Source organism: Scyliorhinus canicula, chromosome 12 (genome assembly GCF_902713615.1).
Source record: "Scyliorhinus canicula chromosome 12, sScyCan1.1, whole genome shotgun sequence".
In the NCBI taxonomy this organism is placed as follows: Eukaryota; Metazoa; Chordata; class Chondrichthyes; order Carcharhiniformes; family Scyliorhinidae; genus Scyliorhinus; species Scyliorhinus canicula.
In genome coordinates this window covers 11,863,501-11,886,734 of record NC_052157.1, presented here as the reverse complement: position 1 = coordinate 11,886,734, position 23,234 = coordinate 11,863,501, and the positions used below count along the sequence as shown (strand labels likewise).

At 48.0% G+C, this 23,234-nt stretch overlaps 1 protein-coding gene across 2 annotated transcripts in view; it reads right to left on the bottom strand.

Moving 5' to 3' along the window:
* LOC119974488 (membrane progestin receptor gamma-B-like) overlaps window positions 1–23,234 on the bottom strand; it is a 130,027-nt gene that overhangs the window by 23,611 nt on the left and 83,182 nt on the right. For both annotated transcript variants that reach the window (XM_038813418.1, XM_038813419.1), the window contains exons 4-6: window positions 12,449–12,576; window positions 410–615; window positions 53–179 (exon numbers count right to left, since the gene is read on the bottom strand). In XM_038813418.1, coding sequence (XP_038669346.1) covers window positions 53–179; window positions 410–615; window positions 12,449–12,576 — 461 coding nt within the window. The remainder of the gene's footprint in view (window positions 1–52; window positions 180–409; window positions 616–12,448; window positions 12,577–23,234) is intronic.

Sequence of the window (23,234 nt, the reverse complement as noted above, 5' to 3'; positions counted from 1 at the left end):
TGTACCATAAGCAGCTACAAACATGGTGTGATGCTCAGGTAACCCCCCTTACCTGGAATAGCACGACAGACCAGTACAAACGACGGTGTTGAAGACAGCGACAGGTACAAACCACTTGTGGAAGGCGGTGTTGATCCATTTGTCCGGCATGATGTAAGCTGCGTAGACAGTGGCAGAACCTGAGGGGAAAGGGCAGTGGAAAATGTTAAACCGTGATTACGTCTTTCATCAGCACAACTACAAGGGGACAGATTTCCTCAGAGCGTCGCGTCAAAGGTAACCTCTGTTGAGGTGTGCGGACGCTTGCTTTCTGCCAAATGTCCGATGTCAGAGAAGCTATGAAGACACCCACCTTTCCCCACTAACATGTTGGCTATACATTCAGCTGAATCAATGTAGTCGTTCGTACCTAGGCTGTACAGGCTGAGAGCACCATAGTCAAAAAAGAAGCAGATGTGCCTGGCGCGGGTGGACATTGAGCTAAACGTATGGGCACAGCTTGAAGTAAACGGGTAGATGCAACTTGACAGCATGTAAACCAGGAGAGGCCATGTGTAAGCTTCATTCCAGAAGTCCAAGGTGTAGGAGAGGGCCAGGAGGTTCCAGAGGAAATACCTGCAGGAGAGAAAATCATTTTTAATTGAATTTAACGTAATAAGGTTTAATGCAGACAAGAAATTTATCTTTGAACTTGCTCAACCCACTTCCTACATAACAATAGTAACGACACTTCAAATGTGCTTCCTGCCTGCAAAGCACTTTGCGATGCCCTTGGTACTTGGTAAAGTTTCCCACTAGAGCGTTTTCACAGGAGGCACACAACCAGTGAAGACAATGGTCACATTCATTTAAAATGTTCAGCTGGTTTTCCTTAGCTGAGGGCATGGAGATTAAAGCTTCTGGAAGATTGATCAGGTCCTTAATTGTTCTTGGGAAAAAGGAGTGAGCAAAGGAAGCTCCGTGGGATGTCTGCAGCTCGAGTTGTTGGTCATTACCTCTTCGAGCCGGTTGACTTTCGGACTTAATGTACTCCTTGGAGGCACTCCAAGCTTTATAGAGGCACATCAGCCCAAGGGCTTTTCATCGTTTCTGGAGACTGGGCCAGCTGGGAAACATTTGAAAAAAAAAACATCTAAGGGCCGCACGGTAGCACAGCGGTTAGCACTGTTGCTTCATAGCACCAGGGTCCCAGGTTCGATTCCCGGCTTGGGTCACTGTCTTTGCGGAATCTGCACGTTCTCCCCGTGTTTACTTGGGTTTCCTCTGGATGCTCCGGTTTCTTCCCACAGTCCAAAGATGTGCAGGTTAGGTGGATTGGCCATGCTAAATTGCGCATAGTGTCCAAACGTTAGGTGGGGTTGTGGCGATAGGGTAGGAGTGTGGGCTTAAGTAGGGTGCTCCTTCAGGGGCTTGTGTAGACTTGATGGGCCGAATGGCCTCCTTCTGCACTGTAAATTCTATGATCTAATCATTGGTATATAACATGACTAACTGGGAGACTCTAGAATCTCACCAGTAATTGTTTGTAATAGAACGAGCTGCCCATCATTGAACTTTATCAAGGAGGGTAATTTTTTTTCTCAGCCTATAGGTCCAGGTGGCGAAGCCTTACTCTAATTGTGGTCGAACCAATGTCTGGTGCAGCATTTCCTTTACTATTGTTAAAGCATCCACAAATCCAAGCACCTTGAATACCTTGGAGACCACATTCTTTGCATTCCACTTGGAATTATTTTGGATTGAGGTTCTTAAATAACATTCCTTTAGTAATTTCAAGGATGCATTGGATAGTTGGGTACTGATGCACATCATGTATTGCTGATTCACTGCTTCAGTAATGGCTCTGTAAACTAGGCAGTCTTTAACAAAAAGTATGGGTGGGATTTTCTGATCCTCTGGCTAAGTGGGTAAACGCCGTCGCATTTCTCGACGGCGTCAACGTGCCCTCAGGAGCAGCGATTCTGACCCATACAGGGGGCCAGCACAGCACTGGAGCAACCCAAGCCACTCCAGCTGTCAATCCCTGGCGTCAAACGGGCACGCGGGTCTGCGCATGCGCAGTGGGACCAGCGCCAATGCGTGCATTGCAAATTCTAAGATCCTATGATTCTAGCATAGCCAATCCAACTAACCTGCATGTCTTTAGACTGTGGGAGGAAACCGGAGCATCCAAAGGAAACCCTCGCAGACAGAGGGGAAGAGCAAACTCCACACAGTCACCCAAGGCTGGAATTGAACCCGGGTCTCTAGCGCTGTGGGGCAGCAGTGCTAACCACTGTGCCATTGTGCCACCCATCTAAAACTTGTGGTCCTGATGATATCACAGACCATGCACTTCATACCAAAGAGTGAGTTTCAACCAATGTCACAATCTATCTCTCAACAATCCATGAACACCAGTTAATACCCATCGAATGTCAATGAGCCAATGTGGCATCGGACGTAATGCAGAGATTACTACCTTCTGGGTACTGTTTCTTAATCTACTTTCTCGCTCCCTAAATGCTGCTTTCGGGACCTCATCCGTTTTTCTGCCCATATGGTTGATGTCAATGTGTATCACGATACCTGTCTGTTTGCCGTCCCCCTTCAGTATACCCTGCAGCCATTCAGTGACACCCCTGACCCTGGCACCAGGGAGGCAACATACCATCCTGGTGTCTCTTCTGCGGCCACAGAAAGGCCTGCCTGTTCCCCTTACAATTGAATCCCCGACCACAATAACCCTGACATTTTTCCTCCCCCCCGCTCTTGTGCAACAGACCCACCCATGGTGCCATGACGTTGGCTGTCACTGCTTTCTCCGACACAGCCCATCTCCCCCAACAGTAATCAGAACGGTATATGAATGGCTCCTTTAAACGTGATCAATGTTTATGTATTCTTCCGGCATGGATTTTTCCAAAAATATTTACAGTAAAGAACATTCCATTTTGTCTGTTGCCAGATTGCTCCTGACGAGTTTTAAACTAGTTTTCTCGTCATCGAGGGCAGCGCACCTCAGCGACACCCTTCGCTACCGGGACTCGGTCCAACAGCGCAGGAAATCTCGCGGATCGCAACGCTGCCAACGTGATGCACACACCCTCCCCGAAACATAGAACATAGAACAGTACAGCACAGAACAGGCCCTTCGGCCCTCAATGTTGTGCCGAGCCATGATCACCCTACTCAAACCCACGTATCCACCCTATACCCGTAACCCAACAACCCCCCCTTAACCTTACTTTTATTAGGACACTACGGGCAATTTATCATGGCCAATCCACCTAACCCGCACATCTTTGGACTGTGGGAGGAAACCGGAGCACCCGGAGGAAACCCACGCACACAGGGGGAGGACGTGCAGACTCCACACAGACAGTGACCCAGCCGGGAATCAAACCTGGGACCCTGGAGCTGTGAAGCATTTATGCTAACCACCATGCTACCCTGCTGCCCAGGAAACGTACAGGTTTTCCTCCATAATGGGGAACTACAGTTGGGAAAGCTAGTTTTTCGGGAAACAAATCTCTGTCTTCCCTGCAGTGGGATCTTCCGGCCCTTCCCGCTGGTGAAATCTTTCGGTTCCGCCGACAGCCCACCTGCCCCCCCCACCCGGTTGGCGTGGCTGGTGAGCCACGCAAAGCGCTGCTGATATCTGCGAGCGCCCTGCCACCAAAGAATGCGCCACATGGGTCCGGGGGGGGGGGGGTCGGGGTTCCGCTCAATATTATTTCCACGCTCTCGCAAACTTCCCATGTGATTGTGCGTGAGCTGTGTTACATTTAACCAAGCTGAAGTATTGTGGGCGAAATTCTCCGACCCCCACGACGGGTCGGAGAATAGCGGGAGGGCCTTCCCGACATTTTTCCCGCTCTCCCGCTATTCTCCACCACCCCCCCCCCCCCCCCCCCCCCCCCCGCCCAACTCCCGACACGAATCGCTGCCGCCGTTTTTTTACGGCCGGCAGCGATTCACAGCTGATAGATGGGCCGAAGTCCCAGCCCTTTACGCTGTTTTTACGAACGGCAAACACACCTGGTCTGGTCGTTCGTAAAAACGGCGGGAACAACTCGCTTTTTATAACCATGGCACCGATTGGCACGGCAGTACCACGGCCGTGCCAAGGGTGCCATGGGCCCGCGATCGGTGGGCACCGATCGCGGGCAGCGGGCCCGATGGCCGCGCACTATTTGTCCTTCCGCCGCCCCGCAGTATCCATTCGCGGGGCGGCTGAGGGGCATCCCGGCCCGCGCATGCGCGGGTTTCGCGCAAATATGCGATGACGTCATCTGTGCATGCGCGGGTTGGAGTCTTCCAATCCGCGCATGCGCGGCTGACGTCATATGACGCGTCAGCCGGCGCTAACTCCGGCAAGCGGGCTTAACGAAATTCATTAAGCCCGTGATGCCGGAGCTTGCGGAGTCGGGCTGCTAGCCCCGACCGGGGACCAGAATCGGTTCCCGGTCGGGAAGGGGCGCGCTGGCGTCAAACCCGCCCGGGTTTGACGCCAGCCTTACGATTTCTCCCGTTTTGGGAGAATCGCGCCCTGTGTTTTTATTGTCTACATGTAGATTCTTTGCACGATTTTCCCACCTTTGGGTTGCAGTTAACAACCAGACTGAGATGTTCTTCAGGCTGGCGTGTGACAGTTATGAAGTGAGTCTGAGCAACCATAAGCCTCAAGTGTTTAGCGCATGTGATTGGCTGGAGGATCATTAGCAAGACATTTATGGCCTCCATTGCCCTGTACTGACGCAGCCAGCAAGCAATCAGAGAAAATTCCCTGACTCCCTTCGAAATTGTATAATTTCTTGCTTAGGAGTGAAAATGATTCAAAGCAAGTTGCTGTCAGAGGAAGTACGGCTAAGAGATACCCCAGGGTCAAATTGCGATAGGAAGGGCCTGATTTATTTTGGTATATTTGTTGGTTTAATAAGGCGCAGATGGAGGCAACTGTACATCGACTGCTTTCCATTGTGAAGTGATCATTCCACATGAGTGATCTCAGACGATGGCTGTCAGAGCTATTGGGCCACTGGTCCCATCAAAATGAAGCTGATCCTGACATCTACAAAGAAGAATGTATAGCTTTTCATACAATCCTAGAATTTACAGTGCAGAAGGAGACCATTCAGCCCATCAAGTCTGCACCGGCCCTTGGAAAGAGCACCTACTTACGTCCATGCCTCCACCCTATCACTAACCCATGAACCCACCTAACATTTTTGCACACTAAAGGCAATTTGTCAGGACCAATCCACCTCACCTGAACATCTTAGGACTGTGGGAGGAAACCCACTCAGACACGGGGAGAATGTGCAGACTCCACACAGACAGTCACCCAAGCCGGAAATCGAACCTGGGACCTGGAGCTGCGAATCAACTGTGCTAACCACTGTGCTACCATGCTGCTCTCTGCCCAAAATCGTTTTAAGTCCAATGAATTACCTCTGAAGTATCATCACTGCTGTAATGCAGGAAACATGTGCACAGCAGGATCCCACAAACCTCAATGGGCCATAAGGCCAGCCCACCTGCTTGATTTGTTTTGCTGGTTGGGAGATTAATGCCAGCTAAGACACCAGGAAGAGTATCTCTGCCGCTCTTCAGCAAAATACGGCCATGGGACATACAATCATAGAATGCCCACAATGCAGTGAAAGGCCATTTGGCACTTCGGGTCCGCACTGACCCTCTGAAAGAGACCCCACCAAGGCCCACTCCCCCACCCTATCCCCATAACCCCACCTAACCTGCACATCTTTTGGACACTCAGGGGCAATTTTAGCACAGCCAATCCACCTAACCTGCACATCTTTGGACATGTCCATGCAAATGCCCCTTTCCAGCAAGGTGCCTATGAACCATTGCCGGGATTCTCCCCTACCCGACGAGGCGGGGGGTCCCGGCGTGATGGAGTGGCGTGAACCACTCCGGCATCGGCCACCCCCCGGCGGAGGTCTCCGCACCTTTAGGGGCCAAGCCCTAACATTGAGGGGCTAGGCCTGTGCCGGAGTGGGTCACGTCCCGCCGGCTGCCGTGGACGGCCTTTGGCGCCACACCAGCCAGGGCCGAAGGGACTTCGCCGGCCGGCGGAAGTCCGCGCATATGCCGGCAGCGGCTGCTGACGTCATCCCCGTGCATGTGCAGGGGAGGGAGTCACTTCCGCCTCCGCCATGGTGAAGACTACTGGTGAGGTCCGGCAAACTGTGCAGAGCGATTCCCGCCCCCACCGAATCTCCGGTGCCAGAGAATTCGGGACACTGCGGGGGCGGGATTGACGCCTGCCCCCGGCGATTCTCCGACCCGGCCCGGGGGGGCGGGTTGGAGAATCCCGCCCCAGATTCAGGATCAGGAAAGCCGGCAGATATTTTCATTTTCCCGGACCCCAGGAGCGTAATCCCGTCTGCCTCCGCCCCAACTGAGACCAAACTACCTCCGCTTTCGTGCTTACAAACTCCATGTAGCTCACTCAGGGCATCAAGTGAGCACCAGCAGGAGATTTACTCCTTATTGGATTTTTAACAACCTTGCCCTCTTCCTTGCTTGCGTGAACGCGAACACAGCTTCAGCAGCTCAATTAAAACTAATCAAACTGAAATAAGTTGGAATCCAGCCTCGGCTCAACCCCAGACAGGAAAAGAAATTACAGCACAAGATTGCTGCTAGTCAAGTGCAGAGATAGCGCAGAGCAGCTGTTCTAATTGGCGCTGTTAACCACTTACAGATAAGTAACTTGTCACCTGCTTTAAGATAACACAAAGAGAATTTCACCTCAGGTAAGCTAAGTGTTCGTATTGAGCCAACCTTGGCCAAACAATCCACGCGTTACTCAAAAAGTTGGTCGGCTGGCTGGTTTGGACAATAAATGTATGCAAGTGGCTGCCGGATCTCCTGAGCTTTTTCCAGCATTTTCCATTTTCATCTCAAATCCCAAATTTCCAGCATCTGTGGTATTTTGCTTTCATATTTAAAAAAGGCATTCTCACTCCTTCCCACTATTTGTCAGCCAGTATCCGGTTATTGGGAGCGTGACAACGTGCTGCTTACATTGTCCCAGCAACGTTGTGGGAGCAGTCATGTCGAAACCTCATCGTTCCCTCTTTCACAACACAGTCAAGTAAGACTTGCATTTATATAGCGCCTTTCGCAATCTCAGGTCATCGCAAGCGCTGCGGCCTGGTGAAATACTTTCAAAACCTAAGGAACGCGGCCGCCACATTTCACACAGCAAGATCCCACATGCAGGTGATGCGGCGATGATGACTGGGTAATCGGTTTTAACGATGTTGGCTGAGGGATGAAGATTTGTCGGAACACCCAGGGGGAAAATCGCCAGGGGAGAAGCACACGATCCAGACAGGTGCCTGCACTGAGCGGGTGCTGCGCTGCCCATGATGCTGACCCTGGAATGACGTCTCCCCTCTCAGTCGGGGCCAATGCACTGTTTCAAAGGAGAGGAGGGGAGGTTCTCCTGAGTGTTCAGACAAATCTTTATCCCTCAGCCAACAACACCCAGACCCCACGAAGAATTTTTTTAACACATCCCATCCTCAAGGATATTCTGCCCTGAAAGAGCTTATCGAACGATCGGTCGAATCCTGGCCCTTATCTTTCGTGATGGTAGCGGCCGTGGGTTTGGAAGATACCGTTGAAGAAGCTTTGATGAGTTGCTGCAATGCATCGTGAAGACGGTACACACTGTAGCCACTGTGCGACAGAGGTGGAAGAATGTGTCTAATGTGGTGGATGGGGCGCCAATCAAGTAGGTTGCCTTGTTTTGGATGATGTTGAGCTTCTTGAGTGTTGCAGTTGCACTAATCTAGGCTAGTGGAGAGTATTCCTAACTTGTGCCTTGTGGAAAGTGGACAGACTTTGGGAAGACAGGAGGCCGGTTACCCACCTAAGAATTCCCAGCATGTGACCTGCTGCTGTAGCTGGGTCCAGTTCAGTTTCTGCTCAATGGTAACTCCCAGGATGTTGATAGTGGGGGATTCAGTGTTGGTAATGCCACTGAATGTCAAGGAGCAATGGATAGATTCTCTCTTGTTGGAGATGGTCATTGTTTGACACTTGTATGGCACAATGTTACCTGCCACATATCAGCCCATCTTGTCCTGGTTTTGCTGCATATGTACACAGACTGCATCATTATCTAAGGAGTTGCAAGTGCCATTGATCATTGTACAGTTATCAGCGAACATCCCATTTCTAACCTTATGATGGAGATATGTGGAAGAGATGGAGTTGGTGGGAGATATTTGGGATAGATGGAGATGTTGGGAAAATAATAATAGTCTTCACTAGGGCCACAAGTAGGCTTACATTAACACTGCGATGAAGTTACTGTGAAAAGCCCGTAGTCCCCACATTGCGGCAACTGTTCAGGTACACGGAGGGAGAATTCAGAATGTCCAAATGACCTAACAGCATGTCTTTCGGGACTTGTGGGAGGAAACCGGAGCACCCGGAGGAAACGAACGCAGACACGGGGAGAACGTGCAGACTCCGCACAGACAGTGACCCAAGCCGGGAATCGAACTTGGGTCCCTGGCGCTGTGAACAGTGGCGTGCAGAGGGGGGGGGGGGCAACGGTGCATTGGCCCCGGGCATCCATTGGATGGGGACATCCAATCAGAGAAGGAAGTAATTTTTTTTTTTTTTTTTTAATTTTTTAAAAATTTAGATTACCCAATTATTTTTTTCAATTAAGGGGCAATTTAGCGTTGTCAATCCACCTACTCTGCACATTTTTTGGGTTGTGGGGGCGAAATCCATGCAGACATGGGGAGAATGTGCAAACTCCACACGGACAGTGACCCAGAGCCGGGATCGAACCTGGGACCTCAGTTCCGTGAGGCGGTTGTGCTAACCACTAGGCCACCGTGCTGCCCCAGAGAAGGAAATAAGATAGTAATTTTAAAATTTCAGCGGTGATAAATCAATTTTTGGAGGCTCACCACACTGCAGAGGCAGTTGTTAGCCCTTTATTCCTTTAACATGGTGTACCCTTTCTGTCTAGAGAAAATGGTGCTTCTCCCCATCCCCCCACACGCATGCGCATGATATACGTGGTGCAACCATCAAAAGCAACAAGCAGACGTGGCTGTTCGTTCCTGCGTTTCCTCGAGACATAACTCGTCTTTTCTTCCGCTTTTTGTGCATCTAGATTAGTTCTTTTACCTACTCAGGTCAGTGAATAGCTCTAGAACAGGTGCAACTACGTTTTTTATAGGTTTTTTGGTGATATTTAATGAAATATTTACGTGGGATGTAGTAAGAGTGAAGCCTGGATGATCAGAGGACTGCTATGGCATTTAATCTCGGAATAGGAGACATTTATTCCTTAACATGCTAATATTCGAATACAGATACCACTAAGTTGCAAGTCTATGATATAAATTGCACAAAATTATCAGTGGAGAATCAGTGTGAAATAATTTGATACGAAGGAACAAAGAAATGAAATATTGTTTATCCGTCTGCAACTGACCGTTTGTTTACCATTTTCTTCCAATTTTCTCATGCGTCTTACGGTTTTTGAGATAGAAAATGAAATGTTACAAGTATTTTGTGTACAACCGAGTGGAGCACAGAACAGGAAAAAAAAGAGGGCCAGAGTCGAAGAAGAGTCCCATCAAAGAGGGGCATTAGATGCATGGATAAAAAGAAGTAAAGAAGAAGTAGGAGAACCTGGAGAAGTAAAAGATGATGTGGGTGCAGAGAAGGATTTTTCTGATACGGATTCAGCTCGGTCAGAACATAATACTCTCTCTCCTCAGTCTCGTTGTCAGGATGATGATCCATGTGACGAAAATAAAGAAGATTTTAGCATATTTTTGCAAAGAAGCGATTTTGGCTGTTTGAAGAAACCGATTCCAGATCATTTGAAGATGACAATATTACAACATAGCCCTGAAAGATATCAGAATAAAAGTGGTCCATTTGCTGAGAAGGATGGGAGATCATTTTCCAAACAGTGGTTTGATAAAGTTTCCACAAACGGAGAAATTGTGGAGAGAAAATGGTTGTCATACTCTCCATATCGGAAAGCATGCTACTGTTTTGTCTGCTTTTTGTTTTCAAAGGAGCATTTGTCGTCTGTGTCAAACTTTGGAAAGGAAGACGGTTTCTCCACTTGGAGAAAATTAAATCCAACAATACTTGACCATGAGAAAAGCCCTTCTCATAGAGCTCACATGAGGGAATACCTGAACCTCGTAGTTCGACTCCATCATTCAACTACGATAGATGCTGAACTTCAACAGCAAATGTCTGCTGAAAAGAAAAGATGGAAAGCTATAACTGAACGGATTGTCGAGGTTATATCCTTTCTGGCAAAACAGAATCTTGCCTATCGTGGACATCGAGGAGAAGGAATATCTGGGTTATCAGAGCCGGGGAGACAGTCAGTGAAAATACAGGAAACTTTCTAGCAACAATCAGACTTTTGGCCAAATATGATGACATCTTAGAAAAACACTTGCAGAGAGGGAAAGAGAAACCAAAAAGTGTCACCTACTTGTCCAACAGAATTCAAAACAAAATAATCAATCTTCTTGGTGAAACTGTCAAGAAAAATATAATTTCCGAAATTAAGGACGCAAAATATTTTAGCATAATGCTGGATTCAACTCCAGATATTGCCCATGAAGATCAGGTTTCTGAAATTCTGGTTTACGTTCATATTGATGAAAACAGAAAAGTAGAAATAAAGGAGACATTTCTGGGATTTTTTCAAGTTAACAAGAAAGATGCAGTCAGCCTGGTAAATAAAATTCAGGAAAAATTGGAAGAAGACAAAATTTCCATGAATGACTGTCGTGGTCAAGCATATGATAACACAGCAGTTATGGCTGGAGTGAGAGGAGGTGTTCAACAAAAAATTCTTGAAGTTAACCCAAAAGCTGTGTTTGTGAACTGCGAGAACCACAGCCTCAATTTGGCCTGTGTCCATGCAAGTGAGGTGCAACCTGTTGTTGTTACATTTTTTGGCATTCTAGAAAAACTCTTTACTTTTTTTTCTTCATCTACTTCTCGTTGGGAATTGTTAAAATCATTTGGCACTCGGACTGTGAAAAGACAGTGTGACACAAGATGGAGTTCCAGCCATGATGCTGTGCAAGTAATCCACGAAGAGTGTGACAACGTTATTGCAAGCCTTCAACACCTGCTGGAAGGAGAATTTTCAAGGGAAACTAAATCTGATGCAGGATCGCTACTGAACTCTATTCAACAGTTCCCGTTTATAGCTTTATTAAATTTTTGGTACTCAGTTTTATCATCAGTGGAGAAAGTCTCAAAACGTTTGCAGGATCCGAAAATGGGGTTCCATGAAGCTTCTTGTGATCTGAGAGGACTTATTCATATCTTGAATTTGAAGAATGACGAAATTATCCACAATGCAATAGATTTAGCCAATGAATATTGTGAAAATTGGGGAATACCAATTGCACGAACAAGGAGAAGAAGAATAATGCCTGGAGAGTCAGCAAGAGATAGTGGACTGACGGCACAAGAAGAAATTAATAGAGTAATGGTAGAGATTGTGAACAGATTAAAAACTGAAATTGAAGACCGCAGTGTCCGTCTTCAAAGACTCAGTAACCGATTTTCTTTTCTTCTGAACTTGAATTCAGTAGTGATTGAAGATGATCAAGAAAGAGAGAAATTAAAAAAGGAATGTTCAGACTTTGCAAATTATTATGACAATGATGTGGTTGCAATTCAGTTATATGACAAAATTATTGATTTTGTGATGCTCCTTCGAGCTGGAGGGAATAGAGTTCCCCCTGATCCTAAAGATGCTCTGGAGTCTTTACTGCAGTATGGGAGGGATGTCTTTCCGACGCTGTGTGTTTCATACAGATTACTGCTTACAATCGCATTTTCAGTCGCAAGCTGTGAAAGGTCATTTTCAAAACTGAAATTAATAAAAACATATCTGAGGTCTTCTATGTCACAGGAGCGACTGACCAACCTGGCTTTAATAAGCATTGAAAAAGAATTTCTCACAGCTGATGTAAAAAGTGAAGTAGTTCAGGTGTTTTGTGACAGGAGGTATCATTTGGGGAAAAGAACTTAATAAATTTGATTGATTTATATTAAAATCGAATTAAGCGTTTATTTCATGTTTCATCTGTGTTTATATGTTCAAAATGTTTTCCTTTCTCATAATATTTCTCAGTATATTAGGCCTTATACTTGAGTCTTTGGGGCATACAATCAAGATTTGCCCCGGGCATCACCAGACCTCTGCACGCCACTGGCTGTGAAGTAATATTCATCACTTAGTTAGCAGATTAATTAGTCACAGCTCGTTTCTCATTCCCATCCCGGGACCTTGGTCCGTGTAAATTGGTCGCTGCGTTTGCTTACTAAATCAGAGTGACCATCCCAAAAGGTGCCATATTAATAAAGTTCATTCTTCAAGAGTGTAATTCCACGTCCAGTGAGTACTTACCAGGTCGGAAGGAAGTGGGTCCAGATGTTCACCGTCTCGTTTGTCAATTGGAACAGACTGAATAAGCAGTCCGTAGCTGTGCTCCTGGGGGGGCGATATCCAAAGATGATGCTGTGTTCGTGGAATACCTGTTGCACGGAACGAAAGCACAAACTAGTGAAATTGATCAGACGGAAAATCTCGTGAAATAATAATAAATTGCTTATTGTCACGAGTAGGCTTCAATTAAGTTACTGCGAAAATTCCCTAGTCACCACATTCCGGCGCCTGTTCGGGGAGGCCGGTAAGGGAATTGAACCCGCGCTGCTGGTCTTGTTCTGCGTTACAAGCCAGCTATTTAGCCCACTGTGCTAAACCTGTCCCCAAGTCAGGCAAGCAAGAGCTTTCTTCTCAGACACCAAATCCATTGGTTGTGGGACCTCCACATCCCCCCACTGCCCCCGTATATAACGTCCAGCGGGAAACTACCACACCGTGCATCTTGCTGATCAATGAGGTATTCCTAAAATATATTGGAGCAATACGGCAAGTTATTAATCATCGATACGTTTCTGTTAAGAGCATGCCTCCCCCCAAATGGTACCACTTAAGGACATATATTTATATCTGAACAGACAAAACTAATGGCTAGGAGAAGATTATATGATTCCTGCCCACACAACGCTGTGACAGCTGGATCATGTTCTATTTGTTCTTATGTTATGATCTTTTCTGGCAAGCCCAACATATATTGGCCATCCCTAACAGTGCCTTTACAATTGGATTGGATTTGATTTATTGTCACGTGTACCAAGGTACAGTCCAGACAGATCCGTCCATACATGAAAAAACATCGGACATACGATAAATACGCAATGTAAATACATAGACACAGGCATCAGGTGAGCATATGGAGTGTAGGACTACTCAGTAGTGAAGATGTGTGGAGAGATCAGTTCAGTCTATAAGATGGTCATTCAGGACTCCAATAACAGCGGTTTGTGAGATATCTGGGAGAAGAAGCTGTTTTTGAGTCTGTTGGTGCGTGTTCTCTGACTTCTGTATCTCCTGCCTGGTGGAAGAAGTTGGAAGAGTGAGTAAGCCGGGTGGGAAAGGGGTCTTTGATTATGCTGCCCGCTTTCCCCCGGCAGCGGGAGGTGTAGATGGAGTCAGTGGATGAGAGGCAGGTTTGCGTGATGGACTGGGCAGTGTTCTTGAACCTCTGCATTCCCCAAGTGGTGTTGTTACACCAGTGCTGGGCACCCTGCGGCCCGAGGGCCACTTGCAGCCCCCATGTGGGTTCTGAGTCTGGCCCACAAGACATTTCCTGACCACAGCACACGCGCAGGGTGGCCACATTCAGCCGGTTTCTGTCCGTGTTGTTTTTCTCTGATCGGTGTGACTGAAGTGATTCGCACACAAAGCGAGGGCGAGTGAATGAGGAGCGTTCTGATTGCTCACAGCATTGACTGAGAGACGTGCGCTCCATCTGCGTCCAAAACATAAATATTTATTTTGTTTTTATGTTATCCCGCATGGAACCTATGGGGTGGGCATGTTTGCCTACCCCGTGCTCCCTGTGGAGTACGAGCACTCCCGCTAGGGACAAGATATCTCAATGAACCAATGTATAAAGGTCAGCCAGTAAGGCACCGTAGGAACCCGGTAGGGATCTCAGGTATGTACAGATCGTTTGTATAAATAAAACTTTGTTTTTTGTTTTAATCTGCGTGGACATCCCGTGTCCTTATTAAAGTTTTTACCATTTGAAGTTGATGACACTTGAAATGAAATGAAATTTGCTTATTGTCATGAGTAGGCTCCAATGAAGTTACTGTGAAAAGCGCCTAGTCGCCACATGCCGGCGCCTGTTCAGGGAAGCTGGTACGGGAATTGAACCGTGCTGCTGGCCTGCCATGGTCTGCTTTAAAAAGCCAGCGATTTAGCCCAGTGTGCTGAACCTGCCCCTTGTATTAATATATAAATAATTACGTATTTTCTTTAACTCATTCTGACATATTCGGCATGTATTAAATGTATTTAATATATTAAATACCAGGGGCTGGTTTAGCACACTGGGCTGAATCGCTGGCTTTTAAAGCAGACCAAGGTGGGCCAGCAGCACAGTTCAATTCCCGTACCAGCCTCCCCGAACAGGCGCCGGAATGTGGCGACTAGGGGCTTTTCACAGTAACTTCATTGAAGCCTACTTGTGACAATAAGCAATTTTCATTTTTTCATTTAATCTTAGTCATGGGGTCATGGTTAGTGAACAAGCCAGATTTCAATCTTACGGGCCCACTGAGATGGAGTGCCACTCATGCAGCCCCCTCACTAACCTTGGTCGCCCATGACTCAGTTACACTCACAGTGCTGTTAGGGAGGGAGTTCCACGATTTTGACTCGGCAACAACCAAAGTGAAGCATTACAGCTCCGTCAGGATGGTGAGTGGCTTGTCGATGGTGCACACTGCTGCCACTGTACAATTGGTGGAGAAGAGAATGAACGTTGAAAGCGGTGGATGGGGGTGTCAACCGAGCAGGTTGTTTTGTCTTGGGTGGTGCCAAGCCTGCGTTGTTGGAACTGCACACACCCAGGCCAATGGAATGTATTTCATCACACTCTTGGCTGGTGCCTTGGGGAAGGGAGACAGTTTTAGGGGAAACTGGGGGCGAGTTACTCGCTGCAGAATCCCAGCGTCTTGCAGCACACGTCCCACTCATTACCCAGCCCTTCCCCTGCCCTGCCTCTAGGCACCCATGGAGAGGCGTAAAACCCTGGAAAATTCCTCTCCAGCCCGTCCCCCTCCCTGCTGATAGACAGCTGGAGATCACAGGGACATTTGACAGAAAGACATTTACCTTTTAAAGTATTTGGAGGAGGCCGGTTACCCACCTCAGAATTCCCAGCATGTGACCTGCTGCTGTAACTGGGTCCAGTTCAGTTTCTGCTCAATGGTAACTCCCAGGATGTTGATAGTGGGGGATTCAGTGTTGGTAATGCCACTGAATGTCAAGGAGCAATGGATAGATTCTCTCTTGTTGGAGATGGTCATTGTTTGGCACTTGTATGGCACAATGTTACCTGCCACATATCAGCCCATCTTGTCCTGGTTTTGCTGCATATGTACACAGACTGGATCTCAGGTATGTACAGATCGTTTGTATAAATAAAACTTTGTTTTTTATTTTACTCCGCGTGGACGTCCCGTGTCCTTACTAAAGTTTTTACCATTTGAAGTTGATGACACTTGAAATGAAATGAAAATCGCTCATTGTCACGAGTCAGCTTCAATTAAGTTACTGTGAAAAGCCCCTAGTCGCCACATTCCGGCGCCTGTTCGGGGAGGCTGGTACAGGAATTGAACTGTGCTGCTGGCCTGCCTTGGTCTGCTTTAAAAAGCCAGCGATTTAGCCCAGTGTGCTAAACCTGCCCCTTGTATTAATATATATTAATACACGTCCCACTCATTACCCAGCCCTGCCTCTAGACACCCATGGAGAGGCGTAAAACCCTGGAAAATTCCTCTCCAGCCCGTCCCCCTCCCTGCCGATAGACAGCTGGAGATCACAGGGACATTTGACAGAAAGACATTTACCTTTTAAAGTATTTGGGGAGGGGGGAGGGAGAGAGGGGAGGGAGGAAAGTTGGGGGGGGGGGAAGCGGTGGTGGGTGGTTGAGCAGCAACATCATTGAATGGAGGGAGTATCAGCCCTAAAGCTTTACCAACGCAAGAGATGCATAGACTTAGTCAGAGAAGCCTGTGGCTCACACGCAGCGATTCAGTGAGCACATACAATGTTTTTTGTAACAGTTATGACCAATGCGTTGGACACAGCGATGACTGTGTTCAACTGTCAACCCATGTGATTTCCTGTCTGTTAAACTAGTGGGCAGGAAATGCTATCAGCTGCGAATCAAACAAAGTTGCTTTCCAGCTTGAGATTCCAGATCTGCACAACCTACACATGAAGCATTGGGAACACTAAATTAGAAAAGAACCATAGAATCCCTACAGGGCAGAAGGAGCCCATTCGGCCCATCAAGTCTGCACCATCCCAAACGGGTTTCGTGAAGGGCAGGCAGATTTCCAATAAAATTAGGTGGTTACTAATAGTGATCATGACCCCATTGAGGGGATGGGTACTGGAGGTAGTGGTCTCTATGGACGCGGAGAAGGCTTTAGACCGGGTGGAGTGGCAGTACCTCTTTGAGGTTCTGGGAAAGTTTGGGTTTGGGCCGGAGTTTGTGGCGTGGGCGCATCTGCTATACGTGGCCCCACTGGCGAGTTTACGGACAAACAAGATGAGTTTACGGAGCTTTGGGCTGTACAGGGGAACGAGGCAGGGGTATCCGCTGTCACTGCTGCTGTTTGTGCTGGCGATAGAGCCCTTGGTGATGTCCCTAAGGGGGTCACCAGACTGGCAGGGGACTACGAGGAGGAGTAGGGAACATCAGGTGTCGTTTGATGCAGATGACCTATTGCTGTTCATACCAGACCCATTGGAGAGTATGGGGAGAATTTTGGGCTTATTAGCGAGGTCGAGGTCATCTCGGGCTAGAAGCTGAATGTCGGAAAATGTGAGAGGTGTTTCCGGTGAATGAGGCGGTTGCGAGAGCCAATCAGGTGGTGTTGCCATTTAGGGTTGCCAGAATAGGTTTAGGTATTTGGGAGTCCAGGGGACGGGGAAGTGGGCAACGATGCACAAATGGAACCTAACAAAGTTGATGGAGGAGATTAGGGAGGACTTGAAGAGATGGGATATGTTAGACTTGACACTGGTAGGGCAAGGTTCCTATTTGTATTCCAGATCCTCCCGATTTCATTCCGAAGGCCTTTTTCCGGAGGTGGATGCAGCAATTTGGTGTTTATATTGGCGGGGAAGGTACCTCAGGTGAAGAGGGCCCTGCGATAGAGGTAGAAGCAGAAAAAGGGGTTGGCGTTACTGAATCTGCTGCACCATTACTGGGCGGCGAATGTGGAGAAAGTGAGGCGGTGGTGGGAAGGAGAGGGGTCAGAATGGGTCAGGATTCAGGGGGAGTCCTGTAGGGGGTCCAGCTGGTGATGGCGGTGCTGCCTCTGGCACCGAGGAGGTATACGGAGAGCTCGGTTGTACAGTCCATGATTAGGGTGTGGAATCAGTTGAGCAGACACTTCAGGATGGAAGGGATGTGGGTGCTGACACCGCTATGTGAAAACCATGTGTTTAACCCGCGGGAGACGGATGGCATGCAAAGGAGGTGGAGAGAGGTGGGGCGGGCGAGGGGGAGGGATCTGTACCTGGAGAGGTTTTTAAATATAGAAGAGCTGCGGGAAAGGGTAGAGTTGGCAAAGGGAAGCAATGATGTGGAGATGCCGATGTTGGACTGCGGTGAGCACAGTAAGAAGTCTTACAACACCAGGTTAAAGTCCAACAGGTTTGTTTCAAACACTGGCTTTCGGAGCACAACTCCTTCCTCAGGTGAATTCACCTGAGGAAGGAGCAGTGCTCCAAAAGCTAGTGTTTGAAACAAACCTGTTGGACTTTAACCTGGTGTTAAAGGGAAGCAAGCGAGGGATCTCGCGCGGATGAAATGGGGAGAGTTTCCCAAGCTGCCAGAGTATACCCTGCTGGAGCGGTTGCCGCCCCCGGATGTGGAAAGGGAGGGTAGGATCAGGAATATATACAGGTGGCTGGGGGAACAGGGGGGGAGTGCAGGTGGTGAGGATGAAGGAGAAGTGGGAGGGGGAGACAGGATGGGGAGTATGAAGTGAGGCGACGGACAGGGTGAATTCGACCAGCTCGTGTGCGAGGGTGAATTTGATTCAGTTTAAGGTGGTACACAATGTGCACATGACTCGGGCGAGGATGAGAAGTGTAGGCAAGCACCAGTAAACCACGCACATATGTTCTGGGTCAGTGAGAAGTTGTAGAGATACCGGGAGGGGAGTGTTATCGAAGATTGTGGGGGTGGAGGCCAGGACGGATCCTATGGTGGCGATTTTTGAGGGATGGAAAATGTCGGAGCTGATGGAGGGGAAGAAGGCCGTTGTTGTGGCCTTTGCTTCTCTAGTTGCCCGGCCAAGGATTTTGCTGGAATGGCGGTCGCAACGCTGCCGGGGGGGGTGGCCCCTTGGCTGGGGGACCTGTACGACGTTCTTTGGCTGGAGAAAATTAAGTTTAAATTGAGGAGAGCAACGGAGGGCTTTGAGACACGGTGGAGACTGTTCATGACCATGTTTAAGGAATCGTTTGTCGCCGGGGAGGGGGGGGGGGGGGGGGGGGGAAGAGGGGGTGAAAAAGAGGAAAAACCTGTACGAACTGTGAACCGTGAGATGTGGAGAATGTTCTTCAATCTATTTATGTTTTTGTACTTCTGAATACGTTTGGAATAAAATACATTTGAGAAAGAGTCCTGCACCAACCCCTGAAAGTGCCCCCTATCTCAGCCCACACCCCTGCCCCACCTAACCTGCACATCTTTGGACTCTGGGAGGAAACCCACGTTGACGTGGGGGAGAACGTGCAAACTCCACGCAGGTAGTCACCTAAGGTTGGAATTGAACCCGGGTCCCAGGTGCTGTGAGGCAGCAGTGCTAAACACTGTGCTGCCCAAATTGAGACACTTACCTCCAAATATCCAGTTAACCCTAATTGGCTGAACCCAGGCTTGAGATGAGGAGAAATCTGGAGGGTTTTGCAAATTTGTAAGTTAACTGCTTTTGATTGTCCAGTTTCCCCCCTCCCCCCCCCCCCCCCCCCCCACCCCGACTTCTCCAGGGTTAAGGAAGTTGCAAACCTTCGAGTACATCTGCACTCTGAACTAGTTGCAAAGACATGAGGGAGGACCAGGAACATCTCCAGGAGTTACCGTGTCTTGGATTACATTACAGTACTCCCGCTGCCAATTCCGAGTGGACGTGTTTCTGCAGATTTCATCACCCAGCCACCCACCTTTAACCCTTCCACCCTAACAAAAAAGCGTCAGCCCCTTGATTTCAGTCAGTTATTTAAGCGTTCAAAGACATGGTGAGAAAATACTACTTTCTTAAAGCCCCTACGATCTATTCTGCTGGATTGGTTGCAGCTTGTAACCAGGAAGTTCATCTTTAATTTGTGGACAATTCTGGAGGGAGGGGAACCTTGTACCACAATGCAGTCGCTATGGCACTGGACTAGTAAGGCAAAGATTTGAGCTGAATGCCCATTACGAACAGGTATGGAATTTTATTCAATGAAGCCAATGATTTGTGTTGGCAGGGATATGAATAGAGCATTAAAGCTATCAGATTGTTGCAGAAGGCCAACTAATGGTCAATGGAAAGGGAATGTTTCCCTCTACACAGTCTCGCCGACCCGTGGTACTAGTCCACACTGCAGTGCTCTATGAAGTTAGTTTGCCAACTCTGGCGGGTCAAAGATTTAAACCTTGATTGCCAGGAAACTGCTGGAGAAATCATAGTGGTTTCATGTGAGGATGGAATTTATTTTTATATTGAGGAATATTGTGTTATTTTGTAAAGAAGGGGGAGTGTGCATGTGTGTGTGAGACCGTGTCCCCAAATTATTTAATTAAGCTATTGAAAAGTCAATAGAGACATCTTGGGCGGGATTCTCCGACCCCCTGCCGGGCTGGAGAATCGCCAGGGGCCGGCGTGAATCCCGTCCCCGCCGGCTGCTGAGTTCTCCGGTGCCAGGGTTTTGGCGGTGGAGGAAATCGCGCAGCGCCTGTTGGCGGCCGCTAGCAGCGGCCCCCTCGGCGAATCTTCGGCCTGCGATGGGCCGAGCGGCTGCCCGCTTTAGGCCGGTCCCGCAGGCGTAAATTAGACCTGGTACTTACCAGCAGGATCTGGCTCTGCGGGCGGCCTCCGGGGTCCTCGGGGGGCGCGCGGGGGGAACCGGCCCCGGGGGTGCCCCCAAGGTGGCCTGGCCCGCGATCGGGGCCCACCGATCCGCGGGCAGGCCTGTTCCGTGGGGGCACTCTATCCCTCTGCACCGGCTGCAGTGGACCTCCGCCATGGCTGGTGCGGAGACGAACCCTCCTGTGCATGCACTGGGATGCCCGCACATGCGCCAACACGCGCCGGCCGGCGGAGGCCCTTCGGTGCCAGTTGGCGCAGCGCCAAGCACCTTCCGCCCCGGTGCCGGCCTATCCCCTGAAGGTGCGGAGGATTCCGCACCTTCCGGGCAGCCCAATGCCGGACTGGCTCACACCACTCCTCGGCACCAGGACCACCCGCCCCGCTGGGTAGGGGACAATCCCGCCCATTGTCTGGGAGAGTTGAGAGATAAAAGTGTAAAGGTGCTGAATGAATATGTTTGTAATAAGGCCATGGTGAAGTAGATTTCTACGTTAATAGATTAGTTTTAAAAACTTGCATTATGAGATACATAGGGGCTTGCTTTCTCAGCTGTTAAATTTCAAAGGGGAATAAGGAACTATTACAACTTACAGAGGTTTCATAAATAAACAAAGGGAAGATTATTAAATTTTCTTTGACCCAAAAGAGGAAGCGATTCAAAGACATGAAAGCTTTTCCAAAAATACAAAAATCTGAGTTCAAAAGGACTGAGGACAATGGAATTGAAGATGGAAGAGGAAAAGGATATTTAAGGAGAGATGTTGAGTTGAGTTGTGTTGGCTTTGTGGGGAAGGTATCCTGGGGACAGCTCTGTGCTGAGTGAAGTGTGACACCTGAAGGAGCCATCCAGACACCAGAAAAATCTTGTTACAGAAAACAGTCTTATGTCTGAATTTTCTTGGATTTCCGCAACAGAGTGGGAGCGAGAGAGAAATTGTGTGGTTTCCCTTTACTAAAGTAACAGCAGTTTTGCCTTGGGTAATATTACTGGAGTTGGAGTTAAAAGCGGATAAGAGCAAAACAAGATCCCAGTATCATCCAATGTCTATGCGCTTGATCTTTTCACGGCACGGTGGTTAGCGCTGCTGCCTCACAGCACAAAGAACCTGGGTTCAATTCTGGCCTTGGGTAACTGTCCGTGTGGAGTTTGCACTTTCTCTCCATGTCTGCGTGGGTTTCCTCCCACAGTTCAAAGATGTGCCGGTTAGGTAGATTGGCCATGCTAAATTGCCCCTTAGTGTTCAGAGGTACAGGTTAGGTGGGGTTACGGGGATAGGGCAGGGAAATGGGCCTAGATGTGCTCTTTCAGATGGTCGGTGCAGACTCGATGGGCTGAATGGCCTTCTGTGCACTGTACGGATTCTGTGATTCAAACGGTGCCTCGAATACTATTTTAGCTGTGTAACTTTAATGAACAAGGAACAAAGAAAACTTAAGCACACAATTTTAATCTTTTCTTTTAATCCCAAAAGTGTTACTAAGCTTCCATGTTCCCGGGATCATTATTTGAGTGACTCATTTTTAGACTACAAAAAAGGGTATGATCAGTAAAGCACGTTTCCCTCTGGGATTTTGCTTGGTCAGCAAAGAACATCTGCTGTAGTCATAACAATTTAAAAAAATAATTTCTTTGAACACTTTTGTTTTGGGGTATTTGTTGTAGAAATACTGAAAACGGAGGAAAAACAGCAGAACTGTGAAAGGTGGAAGGTGATGTGATGAAATCTCCGGCAATATGCAGGCAACCCTCCTCTGAAGGGAGCCAAGAAGCCATTCAACTGTACAAATCAATCTTTAAATGCTCCTATCGCAAGACAAACTGGGTTTGATAAATGGAGGTTTGTCAGAATTCGGAGAATTCCTCCTTTCCTTAAAGATGACTTTTTAATCCCTTCAATCGGGAATACCAGACTGTTGACTTTCCCACTGAGACCAGGATTGCCGTAGGATCCACACAGTATAGCTGCTTTTCCCCAGCTACGTTGGGCAGTTTAAGTTGAAAACAACATATGGGGGAGGAATTGAACTTGTCATTCTTAGCACCATTAATTAGGTATCACGTTGACAAAGATAAAATAACTGTGCAACATACATACGAACATACAAATTAGGAGCAGGGGTGCGCCATTTGGCCCCTGGAGTTTGCACTGCCATTTACTAAGATCATGGCTGTTCTGATTGCAATGTCTACTTTCTTGCCTACCTCCTCGACTCCCTTGTCAGTCATGAATCTTTCTAACTCAGCCTCAAATGTTCAGTGACCCGACCTCCTCTGCTCCCTGTGGAAGAGTTCCACAGACTCACCAACCTTGGAAAGAAATAAAAAATATCCCCATCTCCATCTTAATCCTGTATTTTTAAATGGTGTCCCCTGGTTCTCGTCTTTTCCGTAAGGGGTACCACCCTTTCAGCATCCACCCTGTCAAGTTCCCTCAGGATCAGTCTTTTAAAGCATTTGCCAATAAAGAATAGAGAGTAATGAATAAAATATCCTCTAGGCAGTGAAACTGATGCTATTTTTAGAATTGGTAACCCTGGATACAACAGGAAAAAAAAATGCACAGCTGATTGGTGGAAGTAGATTCAATGGCATTACCTTCACTGAATCCTCCACGATCAACATCCTGGGGTTACCATTGACCAGACCGTAAGACATTGGAGCAGAATTAGGCTATTTGGTTCATCGCATCTGCTCCACCATTCAATCGTGGCTGATATTTTTCTCATCCCCATTCTCCTGCCTTCTCCCCATAACCCCTGATCCCCTTATTAATCAAGAACCCATCTATCTCTGTCTTAAAGACACTCAGTGATTTGGCCTCCACAGTCTTCTGCGGCAAAGAGTTCCATAGATTCACCACCCTCTGGCTGAAGAAATTCCTCCTCATCTCTGTTTAAAGGATTGTCCCTTCAGTCTGAGGCTAGGTCCCCAGGTTCTAGTTTTTCCTACCAATGGAAACATC